The sequence below is a fragment of the Sorex fumeus genome, unplaced genomic scaffold (genome assembly GCF_029834395.1).
Source record: "Sorex fumeus unplaced genomic scaffold, SorFum_2.1 ptg000002l, whole genome shotgun sequence".
NCBI lineage: Eukaryota > Metazoa > Chordata > Mammalia > Eulipotyphla > Soricidae > Sorex > Sorex fumeus.
In genome coordinates, this window is record NW_026606059.1 from 15,992,864 (window position 1) to 16,017,947 (window position 25,084).

Below are 25,084 nucleotides of genomic sequence, written 5' to 3' on the forward strand. Positions count from 1 at the left end.
GCTTCGTTGATGGATGTTCTTCCAGGAAGATATGTGAAAAGCATTATTCATTGAAGGAAACTGGAAGATATAATATGATGGAATAAGGATCACATTCTTTTTGAGGTGATTTATATTTAAATGAGTCCTCCATAATCCTCTAAACTGAAGTGCAAATTGATTATCAAAGTCCTTTGCTGTAAGGGTCGTTTTACATAATAGCAAATTTCACAGAAGTCCCTCAAAGGGAAATATTGATTTAGGCAACATCACAGGATATTTCAGTTCTACCACCAACACTCTAGAGACGTGCTATAGACAGCATTAAGAGAAGTTTCTCAAATATGAACTCTCTATAAAAAAGTGTGGGCGGTGGGGTTGGAGCGATAGCACAGCGGGTAGGGCATTTGCCTTGCATGTGACTGACCGAGGTTCGATTCCCAGCATTCCATATGCCCCCCAAGCAGCGCCAGGAGTAATTTCTGAGTATAGAGCCAGGAATTACCCTAGTGCGTCCCTGGGTATGACCCAAAAGGCAAAAAAAAAAAAGAAAAAAAAAAGATTGTGGGGCAGGGTATCTTTCCTTAGTAGAAAATATGTAGCAGGAATTTTTAATCAGTGATCCATGTCATATTCATATCTGTCACATCTAATCCATATTAAATTTAATAAATGTTTTAAAAGCATATACATGTCTGCTTTTTCCAAATGGCTGTATGAAAGTACTATGACATGTTCATTTGCTTCCATAAGTTTGTGTTACCTGCCACTGTCAAATTTTGTCATTAGTATCATTATTTCATAAAAGTGGGAACAGAGGCCAAATAAGTGGCATATGAGGATTTAAACCAGAGTTTATTTTTCTTTGCTATGCATATTACAATAAAATTAAGGACTGGAGTGATAGCACAGCGGATAGGACGTTTGCTTTGCATGCGGCTGACCCGGGTTCAATTCCCAGCATCCCATATGCCCCCCTCCCCCCCCCCCACCCCCCCACCGAGCACCATCAGGAATATTTCCAGAGTGCATGACCCAGGAGTAAACCTTTTGCATTTCCAGATGTGACCCAAGAAAAGCAAAAATAAATAAATAAATAAATAAATAAATAAATAAATAAATTACTGTCACTGTCCTCCCGTTGTTCATCGGTTTGCTCGAGCGGGCCCAGTTAACATTGTGAGACTTGTTACTGTGTTTGGCATATCAAATACGTCACGGGTACTTGTCACAGGCAGCTTGCCAGACTTTGCTCTGTGGGCGAGATACTCTCGGTAGCTTGCCGGGCTCATCGAGAGGGGCAGAGGAATCGAACTCGGGTTGGCCGTGTGGGCTGCATGCAAGGCAAACACCCTACCCACTGTGCTATTATAAAATAATAATAATAATAATAACAATAATAATAATAATAATAATAATTTTTTGCTAACACACCTAGCTTCATCCCCTCACTCATAGCTTCAGTTTCTCCTTCAGTTCTGTATGTTTTCCACCAGAAGGTAAATGCTGTTCTTCATCCTGGTGACTAAGTTAACAGAAAGGCAGGCTCCCATTGATGTAGTTCAGGGGACCAGCTTCCACTGGTTCTCATCAGTTAGGAAGAAAGCATCACTTCAGTGAAATTCTAGGACCAGTTCTTAGGTGGAACCGAAGCTAGTCTATAGGTTAGGAAAGGCTAGAGTTTAAAACCCATGCCTTTCACACACTTCTGTGACTATTAAAAGATCACTTTATGCCCTGGAGTCTGTTTTCTCAGCTCTGAAATTAGGGAGTGGGATATGATCACAGATTTCAAAACTGTATTATCTATTTTGTGAAACGTGAAACGCCTTTGGCAACTTAAGTCTGGAGTTGAATCTCGATATAAAGGTAGCATTGTTTGGAGTCTTCAGTTTATGTACCTTCCAGGTGTCTGAAACTTACTCTTTTTTCCAGACCTCAAGGAATCTAAGGTCTTGGTAAAAGCAAGTTTAGAACAAGTTTTAGTTCTATTTTGATTTTTGTTTTTGGACCATACCTGGCTATGCTTAGGATTTACTTCTGGTTCTGTGCTCAAGGATTACTCCTAGCAGGATTGAGGGGACCATATGGGGTACTGGGGATCAAACTTGGGTCAGCTATGTGCAAGGCAAGCACCTTGCCCATTCATTGTTCTGTCTCTCTGGCCCCAGAAAGCAATTTTTAAACTATGCTTTAGATCATCTGTTTATTCTAATTCTCAAAGTTTTATGATTTAAAAAATACAAGTGACCATATAAAAAGGCACTAGCACTGTAACTACAACTAAGGACAGAGCTGATCACACAAAGGGGAAAGAATATTAAATTGGAAAGCAGGATGTCATGTGATGGGATGTGGTCATGAGTTACTAGGGTGTACACTGTTGATCCTGTATCTGGGTATGGGAGATTTTTAAAATTTTTAAATTTTTTAAAATTTTTATTAGTGAAACACCAGTTGTAGATTTACAAATTTTTGTGCTTGGGTTTCGATTATACAATGATCAAATACCCATCCCTCCACCAGTGCCCATTTCCCACCACCACGGATCCCAGTATCCCTCCCACCCCCATCCTCTCCATCCCACCCTGCCTCTGTGGCAGGGCATTCCCTTTTGTTCTCTCTCTCTCTCTCTCTCTCTCTCTCTCTTTCTCTCTCTCTCTCTCTCTCTGTCTCTCTCTCTCTCTCTCTCTCCTTTTGGGTGTTGTGGTCTGAAAAAGAGGCATTGAGTGGCAATCATGTTCAGTCCATAGTCTACTTTCAACATACATCTCCCCTCCTGGGAGCATCCTGGGTATGGGAGATTTTTAGGGTTACATCATGCAGGAGTTGGGCTTCATAAATTGTGATGTTTTTGAAATCTATTAGCTCTTCTACAATTAACTTAATGAAATCTAAAGATGATTTTAGCCCATCTGTGTTATTCCATTAATTGATTTTATTTCCTTGAGCAATTATCAATATTGAGATAAAAACTTTTATGGGTAACTATTATTTCCATCAAAATAATTCTCTTTCAAAAGATAAATTAACAACATATTGTTTCATGAGCTCCAAAATAATCCTCTGTCTGAAATTGTTGGCCAAGGACTATTACCCAGTATGTGTTAAATTCTATTAAACTCAGTCAATGGCCCAAGGTCCTCTGCTGTCTCCATGATTGACAGTGTTCACTGGTTTAATTCCGACATGTCAGCAATCAGAGATCCTTTTTACTTACCTGCTTCTGCCTTCTGCTGCTTCTCAATCTTTTCCAGGCGTCCTAGCAAGGAGTCAATTTTCGTTTTGATCTGGGTTAATTCTTTCTTGATTGTCTGTAACTCATCTGATTTCACTGGAAAGGAGAAAAAGGAAAAGGAAACAGTAGATTCAAATTCACGACTCACTTAGAACAGAACTCAGACACCTCGAGTGTTCTCAAGATTGTGTCAAATCAAAACAAACTTTTCAGTTGATCTGTTTCTCATTTCAGTAATTCCGGAATACTGGATAATTTTTTAAACCTTGTAGCATTATAAGCTGTGGTTCTGAGTGATATGAACATTTGATACTAAATCTTTTCACTGATGACTATATAAAAGGATAGAAGACTTTTTATAAAAGAGATTTATTTTATAAATTAGTTAAATGAGACTGACTTCAGTTTTGAGGAAGCAGGAAAGTAAATCTGCACTATAAGACGGATTTAGATTGTGAAATGATTAACTCATGACAGGATGTTGGTGCTGCTTTGCAGAATATATTGTAATATATATTTTAGCAGTCAATGATATTTTTAATCCTGTTCCTTGGTGATTGATTGAAAGTTGCATATAACATTTGTCCTCTAAAGAAATATCTTGGAAACTAGGGAAATGTCTCTAACTTACTGAACTTTTGCTATTTCACCTATTTTGGTTCCATTATGCATTGGTTTCTGCAAGCTCTGGAGATGAAGGCAAAGGAAATTCAATGTAGTATCTGCTATTTCTTTTTTTTGCAATAGTCTTTCCCATTGCAGTGTTTTATGTTTTCTTGGTTTTTGTTTTCGCTTTCTGGGGGGTCACACCCAGTGATGCTCAGGGATTACTCTTGGCTCTGTACTCAGGAATTACTCCTGGCGGTGCTTGGGGGACCATATGGGGTGCTGGATATCAAAACCTGGTTGGCTGTGTGCAAGGCAAATGTCCTCCCCACTGGACTATCACTCTGGCCCCACTGTTTTATGATTAGTTTGATCTTGTGGGAATGGAAGAAAGGAGCGCCAGGGAAAATAATTAATTTAAATGATCATTTAAAATATTGCCCACTGAAAAAGTATCCAGTCAAGATAGATAATGGAATGGCTTGGGGGAGGGTGGTGGTGGCAGGTTATAGAAGACAATACAATCCCCTCACCATGTCCCCATGGACAGCAGAACAGCAGATGTTTACACTCATGCACACATGGCCACGGCTGCAGAATAAGTACAGCCAAGGAGGCTGGTTGCCACAGGGCTACAGTCCTAGAGAGGCCCAGCAACAGTTTATAGAGAAACAATCCCAGTGAGGGGACACTGGTAACAGGGATCCAGATACAGATTTCTGACCTGAAAGAAGTACAATGAACAGAAAATGGGGTAGGGACAAGATGAAGCCACTGTCAACCAACGGACGTAGATGGCGAGGGATAGGACCAGAATGTCATAATCTGATTCTCCTCCCCTCCCCCCCGCCCACACACGTAGAAGTGCTCAGGGCTTATTCCTGGTTTTGCACTCAGGGGCTCACTTCTCACAGGGCGTTGGGGTGCATGTGGGGTGCCTAAAATCGAACTTGGGTCTGAGGTATGCAACTAAAGCACCTTATGTGTGGTAGGTATTCTCATCTCTCCAGCCACCTACGACAGCAGAATCTGGACCAAGCATCAAGTGATATTATAATACACGAGGAGAGGCCTGGGCAGTGGCAGGGAACAGGACCCATCTTCTTCAACTGTACAATAAACTTTCATCTCTTAAGCACCTGAGTTTTCTACGCAAATCCTTCATACAATGCTCAAGAACCCACAAAACCAGCAAGAAATGCACTTCTGTGGCAACAATTTTAAATAAAAGAAATTGTGGATAAAAGTGGATCAAAAGGGAAGTACCATGCTAAGTGAAATGAATCAGAGAGAGGGGGACAGACATAGAACGATGGCACTCATTTGTGGAATATAGAGTAACAGAATGGGATACTAACACCCAAGTATAGTAGAGATAAGGGCCAGGAGGATCACTTCACAGCTTGGAAGCTGTTCTCACATGCTGGGGGAAAAGGCAGCTGGTATAGGGAAGGGGCCAGCTTGGAGGGCTTGCTGGGAATGGGAGATGCGTGCTGAAGAAAAGCAGACTATAGACCAAACATGATGGCCACTTGGTACCTGTATTGCAAACCATAACAACCAAAAAAAGAGAATTAAAGGGAATGTGCCTGCCACAGAGGCAGGGGCATGGATGGGGTAGAGGTAGCAGGAGGGTTACTAGGAACATTGGTGGTAGAGAATGAGCACTGGTGGAAGGATGGGAAGCACTGTAGCACTGTCCTCCCATTGTTCATTGATTTGCTCGAGCGGGCCCAGTAACGTCTCCACTGTGAGACTTGTTGTTACTGTGTTTGGCATATAGAATACGTCATGGGGAGCTTGCCAGGCTTTACTGTGCGGGTGAGATGCTCTCGGTAGCTTGCCAGGCTCTCCGAGAGGGATGGAGGAATTGAACTCCAGTCAACAGGGCCAGCCATGTGCAAGGCAAACGTTCTACCACTGTGCTGTCGCTCTAGGGATGGGTACTTGATCATTTTATGACTGAAATGTAATCACAAAAGTTTGTAAGTCTGTAACTGTATCTCATGGTGATTGATTAAAAAAAATCTTTGTATACAAAGAAAATGTGGATTATGATACAATTGACTACTTTTCCTTTTGCTTTTCCTTTTCCTTTCTGATATAGCCACCTTTCCCTCAGTATAATAATTATTTTACTTAGAAAGGCCCAGTAGCATTAGGAAGATGGCTCAGCACCTGCTGTCTGTGCTCAGGGTCCTGGGCTCAATCTCTGCACTGCATTCCCCTTCCCCCACACCCCCCAGCACTTTCGGAAGATGAGTACAGAACTGGAAGTGTCCTGACAGGTGGAGCACCAAAATGCAGACACAAACAAACAGAAAGACAGGGCTTAAGGACGGGTCAATCTCATATTCAGTTATACGAATTTAGGTGTTTCCCCAGGTATGCCCAGCAGGAGGGGGTGCAGCCTGTGCCAGGGAATGACCAGTGGACGGTCTCTTACAAGGCATGCGGTCCAACCCCTTCCAGTATCTTCCTGGCCCTACAACAATTGCGTATTTAAGGAATAATACTCCAAAAGAACTATGACAATGCTTACAGAAAACGCACTGTGTGGCTCTTATTTTCTCATTTGTCTAAGAACTACTGAAAACTTAATCATGAGCCCTGAATAGCCAGCAATTGCAGATTTTAAAGTTTTTGTTTCAGAATTGATACACCTGCCTATGAGCTTTCATTTCATAGGTTTTTGGTCTCGGTAGTGCTGCATTTGAAGATCTGAGCACAGACCTTAATTTCAGTCCATAATTCTTGTCTGTCACTTTTCTTTTCAGGCTGGGTATAATGATCTCAGCTTGAATATTCCCTCAGATGTTTCATGTTTTGATTTATTCTTTGGAAGTTTTGAAAATAAAAAATAGAAACTAAAGGCAATCTATGCTTTCTCGAAACAGTTGTTTGTCAACTAAGATATACAATATTATAAAAATATAAATTATGTATCAATACACATTAGTTGCTCAAAGGAAGAAGGGTTTTCTTTCCCCACTATAAATGAGAAAACATTTTCCTTTTTAAAAATTATAACTTACAAAGAAGGAAAAGGAGATTTTATTTATGATGCAAAGTAGTTTGCAAAATAAACTGTAAGAATTAGGGATCCTGTGGAGTATTCCTATTGTGAAGCTTCAAACTGAAAGAAGAACATTTTTAAATAGAGAATCACTCCTTGAGTCAATTATTTCAAAGACATCAAAGCCCCATTGTTCAATTGCAGCTAAATTTGAAAAGCATCATCTGTCACAATTGCAAATTGATTCTGCTTTGAAGAATGATTTTCATTTCTTTTGACGGAAGCATGTCATGTAATTTTACTTAAACCTATCAAATTTAATAGACAATATTTTCTCTTATAAGATTAGATTTTAAATGCATGAGAACTAGGACTGTGAGTGGAAACTAAAAGAATGACTTCTTAGTGAGAGTGGAACTTTCCCCAGCCTGACCGCAGCTGACAAGATTTAACATATTTGATCTCCTCAAAACTTGTAAAGGAATAAACCAGTACCCTATTTTATAGCAATGACACTTTAAATCAAATGGAAATCAATCTAGATTTACCAAGTAGAAACTTCGATGTGACCAGGGACCCAAAGTTTCCTTTATGTCTAGATGGATGAATAGCATGATAGAAACACCTTTAAAAATCAGGGCTAGATCATTTATACATTTTGTTTCTAATCTTGAATGTTGTTAATCTTAGAGTCAACATGGATGGAATTTGGGCAGGTTCTGCTCTTCCTGGACCATTATCAGGAAATATTGAAGTGTGTAGCCCTGTACAAGCTCTTGTGTTGAAGTGGCTAATAGAGAAAGCTCACCAGAGTCGTGTAAAGCTAGGCTTCTAAACGGTCCAGATTGCTTCCTATCCTTGATGCACTTCAATGTTGTCCTCGGAAGGAGGATTATCACTTTCCTGGTATAGTTGTCTATTCTACTTGTCCCAGGAAGATTCAGTAGCTATGGGTAGGACACAGTTATGTGCCATGTGCTTGATTTCCTGTTGGAATTGCTGATATTAATGAGATATATCTAGACAGTATCTGATGTGTTTCTTTCTCTACTTCTTTTCTGCTATTTTAATACTTATTTTGGTTTTTTTTTTGGCTTCTGGTAACATCTTTTCTCTGTACCGTGTATTATAGTAAATCCCAGTAAGGTTTTATTTTATTAAAATAGATGTATATTTTACAACTAAACTTAGAATTGTAAAAAGTCTATAACTTTGAATACTGATTGTTCTCTAAGAAATAAAAGTTAGGTCAGAATTAATGAGTTTTTTGTTACTTATAACACAGAGGTAGGGCATTTGCCTTGCATGCAGCCAGCCCTGCTGAGCTGGGTTTGATTCCTTCATCCCTCTTGGAGAGCCCAGCAAGCTACCGAGAGTATCTCACCCGCGTGGCAAAACCTGGCAAGCTCCCCATGACATATTCAATATACCAAACACAGTAACAACAAGTCTCAAAATGGAGACTTGCTAGGCCTGCTTGAGCAAATCGATGAACAACAGGAGGACAGTGTTTGACAGTGTTTTGTTACTTATACTCATTCTACTTTTGAATGCAAAAATACACGTGTGTGTGTGTGTGTGTGTGTGTGTGTGTGTGTATTATTAAATCACTGTAAGCGATCCCCTTAAGAGCTGTTCATTATTAGGTTTCATAATACACTGTTCCTTTTACCCTTTTCCTCTCCATCTCCTTATACACTATGATTTTTCCCACAGTAAACTGGAATATCGTAAGGCAAATCATGTTGATTCATATAGAATTAATAAGTCTTGGGTCCAAGGAATCCTACCCATTTTTTCATTGGCATTTTAATTTTCCTGTACTTTTTTTTTCTTTTTGGGTGACACCCAGCGATGCTCAGGGTTCACTCCTGGGTCTATACTCAGGAATCACTCCTGGTGGTGCTTGGGGGACCATATGGGATGCTGGGAATCAAACCTGGCTGTGTGCAAGGTAAACACCCTACCCGCTGTTCTATCAATCCAGGCCCTTAACAGTACTCTTAATGAGGCTTTTATTTGGACTTCAGTTTGCCCAATCAATTGCATGGGGCTTGTAGGTTAATTTACAAAGGCGTTCTACTGAAAATCTAATTACTCTTGATATTACTAATAAGTCACATTGATTTATTCTCTTCTGAGACTTGGATATTCAAAGCATAAAAATAGAGGTATATATAATTTACATAGAACTTAAATCATAAGGTACTTTATATATGTTTACATAAACTATATTATCAGTAAGAAACATAGGATCTCAAAATTTACATGAAATCTATACATATACTTGTTTTAGGGGCCACATATGGCAATTTCAGGGCTTTTACCTGACTTTGTGTTCAGGGATCACTCTCTGAAATGCTCCAGGATAAGGAGAACCAGGGATCAAATCCAGGTAGACTGCATTCAAAGCAAGCCCCTTGATATGGCAAAATTTTAGTAAGCTTCAAATTAAGCTAGAATTGTGGGGTGAAAATTGAAAATGAGTACCAGGTGAGAGATAGCTTGAGAATCGCACTGAGGATTTGTCATTTTATTTGGCAGTAGTAGAGTAGTAAAGCAGTAGTAGAATATTGAGTTTTGAATAAGGAATTGGTAAATCCCTTGATTCTAGAATAATCCTGCCATTGGCACAGAATTAATTGGGGAGAGTGAGGGTAATAGTACTTTCTGGCATATTTCCCAATTTTTATAGAAGTAAAAATCAAAACAAAACAAAAAGCAATTAATCAGGACTATTAGAGCACTTAATGCTCTGTATCTTAGCCCGTGACCTAGGAAAAGAGCAGAAGAGGAAGAAACTGTAAGGGTCCTGACAGCATTTAACGCTCACATGCATTTAAGATTGCACACTACAAAGATTAAAGCCTCTGTAGAACTGTGAGTGAAGTAAAAAGGAAAACAGAAATTCTAGGGTGATACTGAGAAAACCATTTCAAATATGTGCATACTATATTGATGGAAGACTTTTATTTAATATTTTGCTGCTTATTCTTTTTATTTTGTCTGCATTTTAATATCTGATTCTGTAAATGAGCCTTGTAAAGAGTCAAGAATAGATGTTCATAAATATATTTATTACAAATACACAATAGCTGGGGTTAACTTGCTATCTAAATTAAGCTTGTGATTTTACTGAAACTATTTCATTTATACAAAATGCTAGTTGTCGCTCAATAAATTTTTGCTTTAGATAATGGCTATTATTACTATTATGCTTTGTTATCTATTGAGATTTTCATAAAATGAAATATTTTAAAGAGCTTTACATAGATTAGGGACCAGGGAAATAACTTGATGGCCTAGAGGACATGCTATGCACGTGGGAGCCCTGAGTACGAATCCCAGTATGAAATGACCCCCTGAGAACGGCCATGTGTAGCTCCAAAAGAAAAAATAAGGAGTTTTATATGGTTTATTTTATTTAATTCTTACAACCAAACTGTGGAGTTGTGAGTAAAGATTAGTCACCCAATTTCATGGATGGGGAAATTAAGGCACAACAAGCAGGGTCTTGCCCCCAAAGACAACCACTATTGATTCCAGTGACAATAATTAAATGGCCAATGTTGTTCTAGTAGAATGTTTACTGCTAAATTTTCACAGCTCTAATTAATAATTAATAATAATAACCACAATAATAGTAATAAATGAGAATCATTTATTGAACACTGTATGTCCAGTTCATTCTAAGCACTTGATAAGTAAGTTTATTCCCACCACAGCCTATCGGATGCATGTTATTATTAGTTTCTTTTCTCAGATAGGAAGAGAGGCAGCAGAATTTCTCAAGGTTGCAGTGACAGTATATTGTCAGATAAAATTCCTCCCCAAAGTCAATCTGATGGCAGAGACCCAGATCTTTTCCACCCACTTACTGTCACTTGGAAAGCAGGAGTCACTTTGACTGTCTTTCCAAATCCACCTACCTCTCTCAATTCAATTCTGTTTCTGCTGTTAATTTCTTTCTTTCCTTAGGGGCTCAAAAAATCAGCATATATATTCGTCCATTATCTTATAATATATATACATATGTATGTGTGTATATATAAATATATATATATATATATATATTGCCCAAGATAATGGATGAATGGGGATATTTAAAATGTCCTGCTGGAGATTAGCACTGTTTCTCTGAGTGATGCTTTCTTTATTTAAATCACATGCTTGGGGATGGTGGGGGACACAACATAACGACACTTCCTTATTCTTGGGGCTCTGTTCTCAACAACTATTTCATAAATTTAATTGTACGGTCTTAAATATCCTGGTTGGTGCCTTAGCATTTTTATATTAATCTATCAGCAGCTCTGTCATCCTAAGTGCCTGACTTTACCCCAGAGGCATCAAACTCACTAGGGTTTTTCTGGTTAAACATTAAAAATGTAAATTAATTATTTAAAGAACTAGATTTAACAGAAGATATTTTTCTAGAAGGCACTTGAGTTTTCCCCCAATAAACTGCAGCTGTGATTCTATTTTGTGGGACCAAGTTAATTAATTATAGTTTCAGAGGCAATTTATTTGAAAGGAACCAGAAATCCCTAATGTTAATCCTTTTTATTTGAGTGGGTGGGTCTGGACGGTGGACACCCCTAGGTCCTGTTCCTGAGTCTATGTCCACGTGTCGTTTCTGATAGTGCTTAGGGAGGGACCCTTTTCAGTGCTGGGGATTAAACTGGGGTTGCCAGTATGTAGGAAAAGTTCCTTAACTTCTATTGTTCTGCTCTGTCAATATAGTTGTTTTTCTGGACCACTCAATGATACTCAGGTATTACTACTGACTCTGCACTCAGGAATCACTCCTGATGGTGCTTAGGGGACCAAATGGGATACTTATGATCAAACCTGAGTAGACTGCATGCGAGACAACTGCCTCACAAACTATATAATACTGCTCCAGAACCCTGTTAAGGCAATTTTTCAAAAGAGCAATTCATGACAATGACCAGCATTCAACTTTGGCAAATTGTAATGTCAATATATATTTTTTCTCAAATGAGTTTTCTTCTCAGCAGGACTATATCATAGTATAAATTATAAAGCGAAAAAAATCACAAATTTGTAAGACATAGTATTAATTTATTCTTCTGAATTTATGAGACTATTAAATGATGAGATATAGTTATTAATAAAACAGTAGCATATATACTTAAATATTCATTTACTAGAGTCAGTGTTAACAGAGTTTATTTTACACTTCACTCAAAAATTTTCATTAGTTATTTGAGTTTGATAATTACTGCTATTTACAGACCAACGCTAATTATAAAAGTTTTAACAAATTATGAATATTTATATTCATTTATATTTGTACATAAATATGGTAATATGTTTGAGAATATATAATATAGTTTATAAATATATTTTGAGAGAGAATGACAAGTCATGATTTTAGTCATGCTTGCCAATAAGTTTTATATAAAATTTGGTAGATTTATATTTCACTAAAAACAGATTCTAAATTAGTTTTTATCAAACGAACTTCTAAATATATAGAACTATATGAAACATAATGAATTAATCTGTTCCTTTTACATGAATAATTTTATGCAATTCACTTGAGAATTATATATAATAAATTTAAAATCTTTTAGTTAAGGCTATTTACAGTATATTTTCATCCTAAAAGTATAATATTTCTTCTATAATTATATTTTTATAGTAAAAGAGTGATCAGGAATGTCTAGTTACAAATGACTGCTACCAAAAAAAATGCGCTAAATTTATTTTAAAGCATCTCTGGCTTACATTAAGAAGTCCAGTTGCAGACTTAGCCTTGCCTCAATACTATCTGTCAAACAAATCTAGAATGGAATATTGAATTAAACTGCTGTTTTCATGATTGTTTTTCACAACATATAAGAACAATTTATATGTTGTTCATTGACACACATCAAAGCAAATTTGGAAAGTTTTCTTTAAGCAGGTGACTTTGCCAATCTGCTTTTTTTTATATACACAACCCTCATTATTCATTTACTCCAATGGAAGAAAAAGTCATTATATATTTCAATACTGGGAGATTTCTGAGGGCTAGAAACACAAGTTGCCTCTATGTTTGGATAACTAAAACTTCAAGAAAATGCTAAATTTAAGTGCAAAATGAAAGAAATTGGAGCTGCCATGAAAACAGCAAGAGCTTAGTTACCATCAATATCTCTTGTTTTTTGAAATAAGGTGAGGGCCTGGATTACAATACAGTGTAGTGGAGTGCGGAAAATATCTCCGTGTCGAGGTGCTTAGAAAGTAGCTTGCCTCTAGTAGAAGTCAGGGGAGAATGTTACTGATCCTTAGGTTGGTGGGAAGGGAGATGGAAAATTAAGTAAAATTTTTTTTGTAACAAAAAGAAATACTATAGTTTGCATCATGTATAATAATTCTTGGAGGCTTGATTTCTTCCATTGATTCTGGACATGAAAGAGGCAAAAATCTGGGTGCACAACTTATTTTAGGTTAGACCTGAATACAAAGGTTCTCTCCCAAAAAGTAAAAATAAAGAAAAGAAAAACAAAGGAGAGAAAAAGAGAGAGGTGAAATAGTTGGAGGAGAGGTTATAGACGGCTACCTGGCAATAATAAAAGAAATCTCATTTGTTTTATTGGTCCTTCATAACCCAGGAGGAAAAAATAATAGTATACATAGACGTTAGAGAATTCAGCAAGAAAGGAAGTGATCACTGGAGCACAACTTTTTGTAGGAGAGATGAGACGAATAGCTAGAACATGTGGATATTGTGACTGAAAAATCAACGTTAGAAAATGTTAATTTGAAGGCAGAAGAGGTAGTACAATGGGTAAGGCTTTGGATGCAACAGACCTGGATTTAAATCCCTACACCCTATATGTCCTGTGAGCCCGCTGGGAGTGATCACTGAACTCAGAATCAGGAATAAGCCTGGAGCACGTCTGGGTGTGGTATCCCCCAACAACAACAACAACAGCAACAAAAAAAAAAAAAAAAAAAAAAAAAGAAAAGAAAAGAGAAAAAAAGAAGAAGAAAAAAAGAAAAAGAAAATATTACTGTAACTGGTATGGTAATCTTTAAATAGAAGCAACAAGAGATCACCAGGAGTGATCTCTTCCCTGCTAGAACATCATTTTGAAGACTGCAGAAATTTTGCTGTAGTCTAATAAAAAATTAGAATTTTCTGACTCAGCATATTTTAGTAGTATGTTTGATTGGAACCTCTACAATTTACTAATTAATTTGAAGTCATGTGGATATTTTACGTTTAATAACACTAAATATTTTTTTGAACAAGTAGCTTTCATGATGACTAAGAGAAATATAGAAAGTGTCATATGTAGTGCTAGTACATGGATTATGACTGATCAAGAAAAGGTATAATTCAAATGAAGTAATAATTTGATTTTTGTAATGGAGGACACATCTGGTGGTGTTCAGGACTTACTCCTCGCTCTGTGCTCAGAGCTCACTCTTGACAGTATTCAGGGACTCTGCTTGTTTCTGGGGCTCAAACCTGGGTCAATCACATGCAAGTCACAAACACATTAATCCTGTACTATCTCTCCCGCCTGAGGTGACAACAATTTGAAATGAGTTACCGTTCGCTTACAAGAACACTGATAAATAGATATTTGAGGCAAGTAAATTTAGAAGCTTGACTGTGCTGAGAAACCATTTCTCAAAATTAACATTGTGTTTTTTATATCTACCTCTGAAGCAGCATAAGTGGAGCACTGTCAATGAGCCATTCTTGGATGCTTTGGATTCTATCTTGGTATCAGCTGTCAAGCTCTACTATCACAAGCAGCACTTCCTTACTCTACAAGCGAGCAGCCTAAGGAAAATTCTGGACCCCTAACAAGTACTACTTCTCCATTGCCACTTTTCTCAGTGGCTCATAACTGCTTCCTTTTTACACCAATTAAATTGGTATGCTTATATAATTGTATTGTGCATTCTCTCCTCCAACAACACAATTATATTTTAATTGTATCAAATAAATGATTGGAGGCTTAATGACTCTCCACACAGGTGCGAGTGGGTACATTAAAATTTGAACCACACTTTAATCATACTTGACACATATCTATTGTATGGCTTGTTTACCTTGATTCTTCTAAGGTAAAGGTAAAGGTAAAGGCCCTCCCGTTGATCGTCGATTTGCTCGAGCGGGCCCAGTAACGTCTCCATTGGAGACTTTGTTGTTACTGTGTCTGGCATATCGAATACTCTCGGTAGCTTGCCGGGCTCTCCGAGAGGGGCGGAGGAATCGAACTCGGGTCGGCCATGTTGGCCGCGTGTAAGGCGAACGCCCTACCCGCTGTGCTATCGCTCCAGCCCTGATTCTTCTAATATTCAAATATTTAAAGCACACAATTCTACATTTCTCTGTAAAGATAGTATGTAGATTTCTCCTTGAAGAAGTACATATAGATTTCCATAGACGTGAAATTTAATTTCTACACTAAAGCCCAATATAGTTTCTGCACTAAGAGCAGCATACCTTATTTTATGGATTTTAATGCATTGAAAGTATGATGAATGGGCTTTGGGCATAGAATTTTGTTCAGATGCAACAACTTTTCGAATTGGTCCTAAGATTTTGTTTTTCTTCTTTCTCTACTACAATGTTGTGTGGTGGAAGATATAGACCAATTTTTATCCATTTTCTATTTCTCTATACTTTCTTATGTGGTTGACTGCATATTTTATTGATGTATTCATTTATTAGGGACTCTCCTAAGCAGTGCTCAGGGATACAAATGGGACCCTGCAGCACTTTGGAACACCTGCAAGTACAACCTCCCACAGCTCAAGCAGGTGTTGGTGCTGAGGTGGAACTGGGTCTCCCAGATCCTTTTTACATGACTTTATTAATATAGGCATCGATGCATAAAATTTCCCTCATTCTTTAAAAAGAAATAAAGTGATAGCGCAGCGGGCAGGGCATTTGCCTTGCACACGGCCTGACCCGGGTTCGATTCCCAGCATCCCATATGGTTCCCGGAGTATGGCCAGGAGTAATTCCTGAGTGCATGAACAAGGAGTAACCCTTGTGCATTGCTGGGTGTGACTGAAAAAGCAAAAAAACCAAAAAAACCAAAACAACAACAACAACAAACAAACAAACAAACAAAAAGAAATGAAACCAAGTAAGTTACTTACATTTGGAGCCCGAAGAAGAGGATCCACTGACAGCAGACCGCGACCCCCCCTTCATGGAGAAGACGCCTTTTCCTCTGCGGGTGGTGGCCACGGTCACTCTGGGGCGCTTCAGTGGGATCACCGCCCGGGGGGGTGGAGGCACACGGCCGTGGTAATCAAATAACCTTCACAAAACACACACGTGCCCGAGAGTTAGTTTATCCTTCTGCGCTCCATCCAACGCATGAAGTGATGAAGAGAATGGCTTTGAAGTCATGGCAATCAATACTGCAGCCTTGCTGATCTCACACAGGTATATTCGTTAGAGGCTTGCTGTCTTTGTTGCTCTGTGTGGGGGCCACACTGACAAAATGCTCAGATGCTATTCCAGACAATAACCCTGAGGACGCTTGGGGGTCAGAGCTGGGGTTGGTCACAAGCAAGGCAAGTGCTTTACATGCTTCACCCCCTGAAATATCCCTCAGCCCCCAGAGATTCATTCTTTGGACAAAGAGAATACTGGTGTATCCTTTCCCGCTGTTGGGCTATTAGTTATTGAGTCTCTAAGGTGAACGTTCTTTTCTTTTTTTTGTGGGGGGGGGGGCGGCATCCGAACATGCTTAGGGGCCTTGGGGCTGGCGATTCAAGGAAAGGGCCTAAGGATGTGATGCTATTCATGTCCCCTGGTGCTAGGGATTACAGTTTATCTTGTCGGGGTCCTGCAGGGATGTCCTGGGAGATACTTAGAGTACCACGTGTTTCCAGGGACCCAGCTGGGACTTGCCACATGCAAAGCATTTACCTGGACTCTCTCTCCAGCCTGTTGAACTCATTTTAAGGTACTTGCTCCAATGATATCATTCAGTTTATGCTTACCTTTGTCCCCAAATATATTTCCTGGTTTTAATAAACTTATCCTTAGGAACAGACATTTTCTTCTTATAGACCAGATACTTATAAGTACACTTATTTGAAAAAAGGAAAAGATCATCCACCAAAATTGGAAGAAAGCAGATTACTGTTATTTTTTATCACAAAATAGTACAGAAGTGAAACAGACATAGGACTAGCAAAAAAAAAAAAAGCTATATGATAAGTCAGTATGGTGCAGCGCCTTTTAATAAAGATTTATTTGTTATTTTGTTTTGGGGTCACATATGACAATTCTCAGTGGTTATTTCTGGCTATGCACCCAGGAATTACTCCTGTCAGGCTCAGGGGATCATATGGGACACTGGGAATTGAACTTGGGTCAGCTGTATGTAAGGCAAGTAAGTGCCTTTCACACTGAAGTATTTCTCTGGATCCACTAAGGATTTTTTCAATAAGAAACAGCTCCTTTGATTTTACTAAAAAGGAGACCGCATTTAGATGAATTGTTCTAGCATTGGCACAAGTTTTTGTTGAGTAAATTATTGACGAGAAGTTTTTTATTATGATATCTTTTACTATTTTGAACATTTGTTAGATGTGAAAATTTAAACTAGAGATAATCGTGCAGGAAGTTATTGAGAATGTTTGAAAAATAGAATAATAAAAAAATTCATAGAGGGTCTCACTAAAAAATTAGAAAAATTTATATTCACCACAATCAGTACATTTTTATTAAATAATGAAGGAAATTAAAATTCAAGAAAAAGTATAAGAATTTATTCAATTCTATAAATATAATTTGCATAGTTCAAGCTACACCTTACTTACACTGTGTATGCATAGAAAACAAATTTTCACATTACCTTGTATATTTGATAAGCATAAGTAATCAGGAAAAGTATGATGATATATTTATCCATTTGTTATTAAAATTATTCACTAGTAACCAGATGTCTAATTATGCTATCAACTCTAAGGAAAAGAGCGTTACTATCTTAGAATGATGATTGCTATATATGTTACTGTGTCACCATTGTATTTCTTGTCCTAGCAGCTGCCAGAGCTATCAGGACTGGAGTGATAGCACAGTGGGTAGGGCGTTTGCCTTGCCCTACCAGGGTTTGATTCCTCAATCCCTCTCGGAGAGCCCAGCAAGCTGCCGAGAGTATCTTGCTCGCATGGCAGAGCCTGGCAAAGTCTCTGTGGCATATTCAATATGCCAAACACAGTAACAACAAATCTCACAATTGAAACCTTACTGGTGCCCACTCAAGCAAATCGATGAACAATGGGAGGACAGTGCTACCATTGTCTTTAGACTACATTTTCACAATTGCTTTAAAATGGTCAATGAAGTTTCATCTAGCATAAAAGTCACAAATAAGAAAACTCAGATGGGAAAAAAATATAAAAACCCATAGCAATAGTAATTTATTTCATGAAGTAGTATTTTACACATATGATCACAATTTTATCATCTCACTTTGGATATTTATACCTGTAATATAATAAAAATTGTGATAGATCTGATTTCCAAATATTCACTCAGAAACATTTAAAACCATACCACTGTCGAGGATGATAATGTGTGAACTGCATCCAACCAGAACTCTGTACTCAGGTTGCCTCTTATGTTCAAGAGGTAAATGTTCTGAAATGTTTTAGAAACATGCTGGGGAAAAATAAAAATGTTTGATAAAGAAAATAAATGAAATGAGACAGAGTTCAAGAGAGGTGTCATCCTTTGTGAAAAAGAAAGGTTCATTGGCACCGAAGAACTACTAGCCAGGAACAGGTCATGATGTCAACACATTATAGTTTCCTTCTAACAGCAGAGGATGAGGCTGGAAAGGGTTAGAAATATCATCCATACCACTAGGGTCTTGAAAATCAAAAGGGTCAATGAAATCTGCCCCTTATTTCAATCACAAAACATAGTCCACATTACTTATTTATAAGTTGAACTCACAGAGCACCTTTACTCAGCGAACCAAATCATGAAGGCACTTTTCGTGAGCTATAATACCCAAGGTTGCTAAGGGGAAAGAAAATGTGGCAATTGACTGATCTCTTGCAAAGTAGATGTTGTCCCTGGAGATGAAGGCAAAGCCCTGAAGCACCTTTTCCCCCGTCCATGCAAGTACATTTGGTAGGTTCATTAAATAAACAAATTTAGAATTTGGGTTAAGAAAGTTTCTAAAGCACAAGTACACACACACACACATATATTTATACATACCATATACACATATATACGCTTACAAACTATCTATCTATATCTATCTATATCTATATTTCTCTGTATGAAAGCAGGAATAATGTCATCAAAATGCAGGTCAAGTAAAGCCACCACATGCATTGCTACTTTCTTTACAATTATTTACATTAGAATTCAACCTTATTTTTTAGAGAACAAAAATTTTTATCAATATTTCTATTGCTCTCCTCTACCAAAGTTGTCAAGGCCCCTCGTGTCGACTAGGACTTGTATTTTTGTTGTTGTTATTGTTGTTGTTCATTACATTTGTGACATATTCTTTTTTTAAAAAACTTTTTTTTGACCACAGCTGCAGTACTCAGGGTTTACTTCTGACTTGATTCTCAGAAAGTACTCCTGATGGTGCACACGGGATTTTGGGGTCAACTTTTCCTGCTGTACTGTCACTCCAGTCCCCTGTGACATATTCTTAATCTCCAAGACATACATATTTGGTTAACATATTCAGTGACTGTTATGTGCCATGATGTTAAATTCGATAGTACGTGGCCTTGGTGCCCAGACTATATGTTGCTGAGTACAAACATGACTATGTTATTAACAAGGAATTGGGGAAGGGTTTCACAGTTCTTTCTGACACCCTGCTGAGAAGACAGGGAGCATGAGGACTTAAATTTCTAAAGGGATTCGTAATTTATGAAACAAAAGTAAAGATAGGCATGGACACATCACCTAACAGGATAGCACTGTAGCACTGTCCTCGCGTTGTTCATTGATTTGTTCGAGTGGGCACCAGTAACGTCTCACAACAAATTATGAGACTTGTTGTTTCTGTGTTTGACATATCAAATACGTCACAGGTAGCTTACCAGGCTTTGCCGTGCAGGCGAGATACTCTCGGTAGCTTGCCGGGCTCTCTGAGAGAGACGTAGGACTCAAACCCGGGTCAGCTGCATGCAAGGCAAACACCATACTTGCTGTGCTATTGCTCCAGTGGAAAATAAATTATCTAGCATCTGCCCCTGGCAGGTAAGCTTGAATGGTGGTGGGAAATTTCAAGCAAAACAAAATTCCCAAAATTAGAGATAGAGTATTGGGGGAATTGTCTGCCATGGAGGTAGGGTGAGGACTGAGATGTGGGTGGTAGAGAATGTACACTGGTGGAGGAATGGGTGTTTCATCATTGTATGGCTGAATATCAAACATGAAAACTTTGTAACTCTATCACATGGTGATACAATTAAAAAAAGTAATATGGAGTTCATGCTCAATTCAATCAGCTTAATCAGTGCTGAACAAATAGCAGTACACCTACATTTTTATTTATTTATACCTAACAGGATACATTTTTAATTTTACCAAATTTAAGGGAAATAGGAATTTACAGATTTTTTTCTGGGGCATATTTGAGTTACTGAAAATCAAAAGAAAGAAGACTGAATATTGTTCTATGCACAAAAACACAATAATACAGGGCTGGAAGGGGGAGTAGGTTTTTGGGGGATTACAAGATGGCATGTAGTGGGTCTTCGAAATTCAGAAATAAGAAGATGAATATTGCTGAGGAAATTGACACATCAGTTTACAAGCAAATAGAAGACATTTTGCCTTTAGGAAGTGTTAGATTGGCAAGTAATATTGAGAGAAAAAGAAATAATTCATTTACAATGAAAGGTGGACTATAAAGAGCATTCAATAGAATGGAATGAAATACAAATGTAAATATATTTCATTTTTTTTATTTCTTTCACTCTTACAGTTATATTACCCCTGCTTTTTGTTGAGTTAGAATGACATTTTCCCCATAATATTTATTGGTCAAGTAAGTAATGATCTCCTGCCCCCACGCCTGGCTGTCCTCACCGGGGCCCCTTGGAGGGGGGAGGCTTGAGTTTCCCTCCACACCCCGATCAGGGCTCTGGCAGCCGAAGACCTCCAGAACCAGCCACCACCATGCTGAGGCCACTCTCCACAAGCATGAAGGTACCGGCAGAGGAACAAAGGCATGTGGGTCCCGGGGCTGAGATCTCCAAGCCTGCTCGGATCGGGGCTGAGCATCCTCCACCCAGATCCTCCAAATTCCAGTAGGCAGGGGTCACACCCACCAACTGGCCCTCTGGCCCTCTGGCGCCGTGTAATCCCATCAATGGCCAAGACTCAGAGACTATAAAACCCAGCTCCCAGAAGCGCATGGCCCCATTTGTGGCCGTGCGACATCTTATCATCTCATTCCTACTTTGGACAAACTGGCAGGCTACCGAATGTAACCTGCCCACACGGCAGAATCTGGCAACCTCCCCGTGACATACTCAATATGCCAAATACCAGTAACAATGATGGGTCTCATTCTCCTAACCCTGAAAGAGCCTTGAATATGGCACTTTTAAAAATAATCTCAGGGTTAGGATGAAGGAGACATTACTGGGGCCTGCTTGAGGCAATCGACAAACAACAGGATGGTCGTGATCGTGAAGTAATGATCTATAATTAAGCCAAAGAAGAACTGTTTTTCTTGGGTCTGCTTTAAAATAAAAACTCGAAATTCCTACCCTTACAGAGTAAGCAATACAAATGTCAGTTTTTAAAAAAAATTGTGTGTTTGAGGATTACACCCAGCAGTGCTCAGGGCTTATTCCTGCCTCTGCGATCAGAGATCACTGCTAGAGTGCTCGGGGGATCACCTACAAACAAGATCATCACCTTCATGTATGTCCTATCTCTCTGGATTAAAAATGTCAGATTTTACTAAAAATAATTCATTGAATAAATAAATGATTTAGTAACAAATATTTCTATTTTTTCATGAGTCCATTTCTTGTTTGAGGTTTTGTTTGTTTTAATGACTATGTGAGTTATGCAATTCTTTTTAACCAATTGTCAACATATACAGTTCGGCCTGGAACTCATGTCTTCTAATTCCAAATTGCACCCCTTTTAAACTGTAACTTGTTATTTCCAAATGTCTTAAATAGAACACAATTCTAACACATGGTAATTTAAATTTGCATAACAAAACAGACATTGCTTCTTGCAAATGTGTTTTCCAAATATTCATGAATATATACTGTGTTCTATAATCAATGGTCTGCAACAACTACAACTTGAGGTTTTTCATTAACTGCAAGACTAATAACTTCTCTTGTATCAATTTATACATCAAAATAGTTCCAGTTTCAATAATTTAATATACACATGCATCTTCTATAAAGTAAAGTACCCTAGAATTCATTTTTCTTTATTAAACAAAGGTTACTTATTTCTGCAGATTATGAACTTCTTGGTATTCTTTCTGATACTATTGAACAAAGTTTGCATTAAAACTACTAATATACCAGAAATTGAAAACATTCCCTGGAGCAATCTAATCTAATTTTTGGAAGACATATTCTTTTATTTTACTCAGAAGAGTATAAATATTTGTTAATATTAATACCATGTAATGTCATTCATTTACAGTTATAGGTGACCTTTTAAAAGAAAATGTCACTGAATGTTATAAATTATTGTGCAGTGCTTTGTGTAGTATCAAGAGCTAGAAGTTTAGAATAGCCACTCAGGCCAGTCTTTTAATAATGTTCTATAGGATCAATGAATCTATGAACAGGCACCTAATCAGTCATTAGAAATGTTACTTCTTGGTCAGAATCAAAATTATCACAAGTTGGAAATTTCATGTACAAAAATTTTCTATGTTCAAACAATCAAAGTGTTAAAAATGCTAAATTATATCAGAATTCCCACATCTGGTAAGGATAGAACAGTATAATATCAGCTGCTGACTATCCTCACTCAGCTTCAGATACACCTGGAAACCACAGTTGGGTTTGGGTTTCTGCAGATTGTTTTCATGAGGGCAGTTGGCTTTGTGTCTTGTTTGGCCAATAAAGGAGTCGACAGAGAAGCAGCTGGTCTGGAGCAGGAGGACAGCACTTGACCTTTCTATTTTGCTTCCTATTTTGTTTTAGTTTCCTGTTCGATCAACCTTGTCCAGCCTTGTATCTTGACCCTAACACTAGCCTAGCATGCAGAAGCGACTGGTCAATCCATGTTGAGTCAATTTGCAATTTTTTTTTTTTTTTTTGCTTTTTGGGTTACACCAGGCATTACACAGGGTTTACTCCTGGCTCTTGGATTCAGGAATTACTCCTGGCGGTGCTGGGAATGTGAGATGCTGGGAATGGAACCCGGTCGGCCGCGTGCAAGGCAAACTCCCTACCCACTGTGCTATTGCTCCAGCCCAAAATTTGCAATTCTTATAGAAGAGTCTCTTCCCATGCTCTCAAAGACCCTTGCAATAGCCAGCGCTGGCCCCGTTTTTTTTTTTTCTGGGCTTGGAAACTATAGTAGCAGCTGTTTACATTGCCTATGCACAGTTTCTGCTCAGAAACTCCCTTTGGTACAGCAAATTTTGATAACCCTCCCTTCATCTTGCTCCCCAGCCATGGAGGGGGTAGGTAGCTGCTTCCTAAAACTCTAACTCCAACCTGTCATTGTGGTTTCTTTTTACTAGTGCAGCTTCTTGATCCTAGTTTCAAAGTATTTCTATGAAGTTTTCCTGCAAAATATAATTATGTGATTTGAGTTTCCTGAGCCCAAACTGTAGTTTAGGATTAAAGAAAACATCTGAGTCTTCTTTCTACTGCTCCAGGGACAGAAAAGAAAGCAGTAAAAATGGAATCATCTATCCATTGCGCACTGGTAGGGAAGGGCAAATGACCAGCCAGCTTATTTCTCCATCATTAGGCCATGAATGTTAGTTGGCGGATGGTATCTCAAATAGTCTTCATCACAGTGAATGGCCACTGCTTCTTGCCACCAGTAGCTAGCACTGAAGGAATAATATAAAATATTTAGCAGGCATAATGCAGATCATAATACCTATATAATTTTATTTGATTCTTGGGGAAATCTTAAAGAGTTAATTAAAGAATTAATTTTACGATCATTTCAGAGGAAAGGCATCAGGCTTTGTGGTATTGAAAAACCGTCCCTTGATTGCACCATTACTTAAGAGAAAAAATATAGCTGTAGGTATCAATGTGACTGATGAGCTAATGTGGATAAAACTATACCCACTGTACCTGTAAACTGCTACTTGGTGCTGTCTCCTCGTTCTGGTTTTCTATCATAAGATTCTCTGGTTCACAGGGGACTTCTGTCTGCATCTGTCACTTGTAGATGCTTATATCTTTCTTATCCAAAAGGAGTGACTTGAAAATAAACTAATTCAAACACAGATTGCTCACACAGAACATAGTCTATTAGCAACACTGATGTGAATTTTTTTTACACACTTGAAAGCCAAACAGATTTTATGTAAGTCAAATAAGTGATTTTTCAAACTATTCCAAGTTAACTCTGTGTGTGTGTGTGTGTGTGTGTGTGTGTGTGTGTGTAGTGAGAATTTTCTGAGTGCTTCAGGCTTTATTTGACTGATCAATACTCTACTTCTTTGGTCAGTAAGGTTACCATCTTTCATACACTTTTAAAAATTATTTTAGTGAGTTATCAATTACCCACAGTAAAATTGACTTTCTTCTGAAGAAAACTGAAAATTTATCTACTCAGATTTACAAGATTAATCACTGGAAGTTAGGATTTTATTAATCGAGACTAGAAACTTCATCTTAAGTATAAAGGTAAAGGTAAAGGCCCTCCCATTGATCGTCGATTTGCTCGAGCGGGCCCAGTAACGTCTCCATTGGAGACTTTGTTGTTACTGTGTTTGGCATATCGAATACTCTCGGTAGCTTGCCGGGCTCTCCGAGAGGGGTGGAGGAATCGAACTCGGGTCGGCCATGCTGGCCGCTTGTAAGGCAAACGCCCTACCACTGTGCTATCGCTCCAGCGTAAGTATAAATTCTTTAAATATGAAAGGAAGTTATATGATAGAAAACAACTGAGATTAGAATGGTCAACCAGTTTCATACTAGAAGACTAAAAAATAGAGTTTAAAACTTAACTCAGAAATTAGAACAGCATTATGCCTTCTAAAAATAAAAATGGTGTTATTAGAAAATGTTTTTAAAATAAGCAA

At 38.2% G+C, this 25,084-nt stretch overlaps 1 protein-coding gene across 7 annotated transcripts in view; it reads right to left on the bottom strand.

Moving 5' to 3' along the window:
- RALYL (RALY RNA binding protein like) overlaps positions 1-25,084 on the bottom strand; it is a 721,318-nt gene that overhangs the window by 54,814 nt on the left and 641,420 nt on the right. For all 7 annotated transcript variants that reach the window (XM_056110847.1, XM_056110839.1, XM_056110824.1 and 4 more), the window contains 2 exons: positions 15,978-16,141; positions 3,200-3,313 (listed from right to left, as the gene is read on the bottom strand). In XM_056110847.1, coding sequence (XP_055966822.1) covers positions 3,200-3,313; positions 15,978-16,141 — 278 coding nt within the window. The remainder of the gene's footprint in view (positions 1-3,199; positions 3,314-15,977; positions 16,142-25,084) is intronic.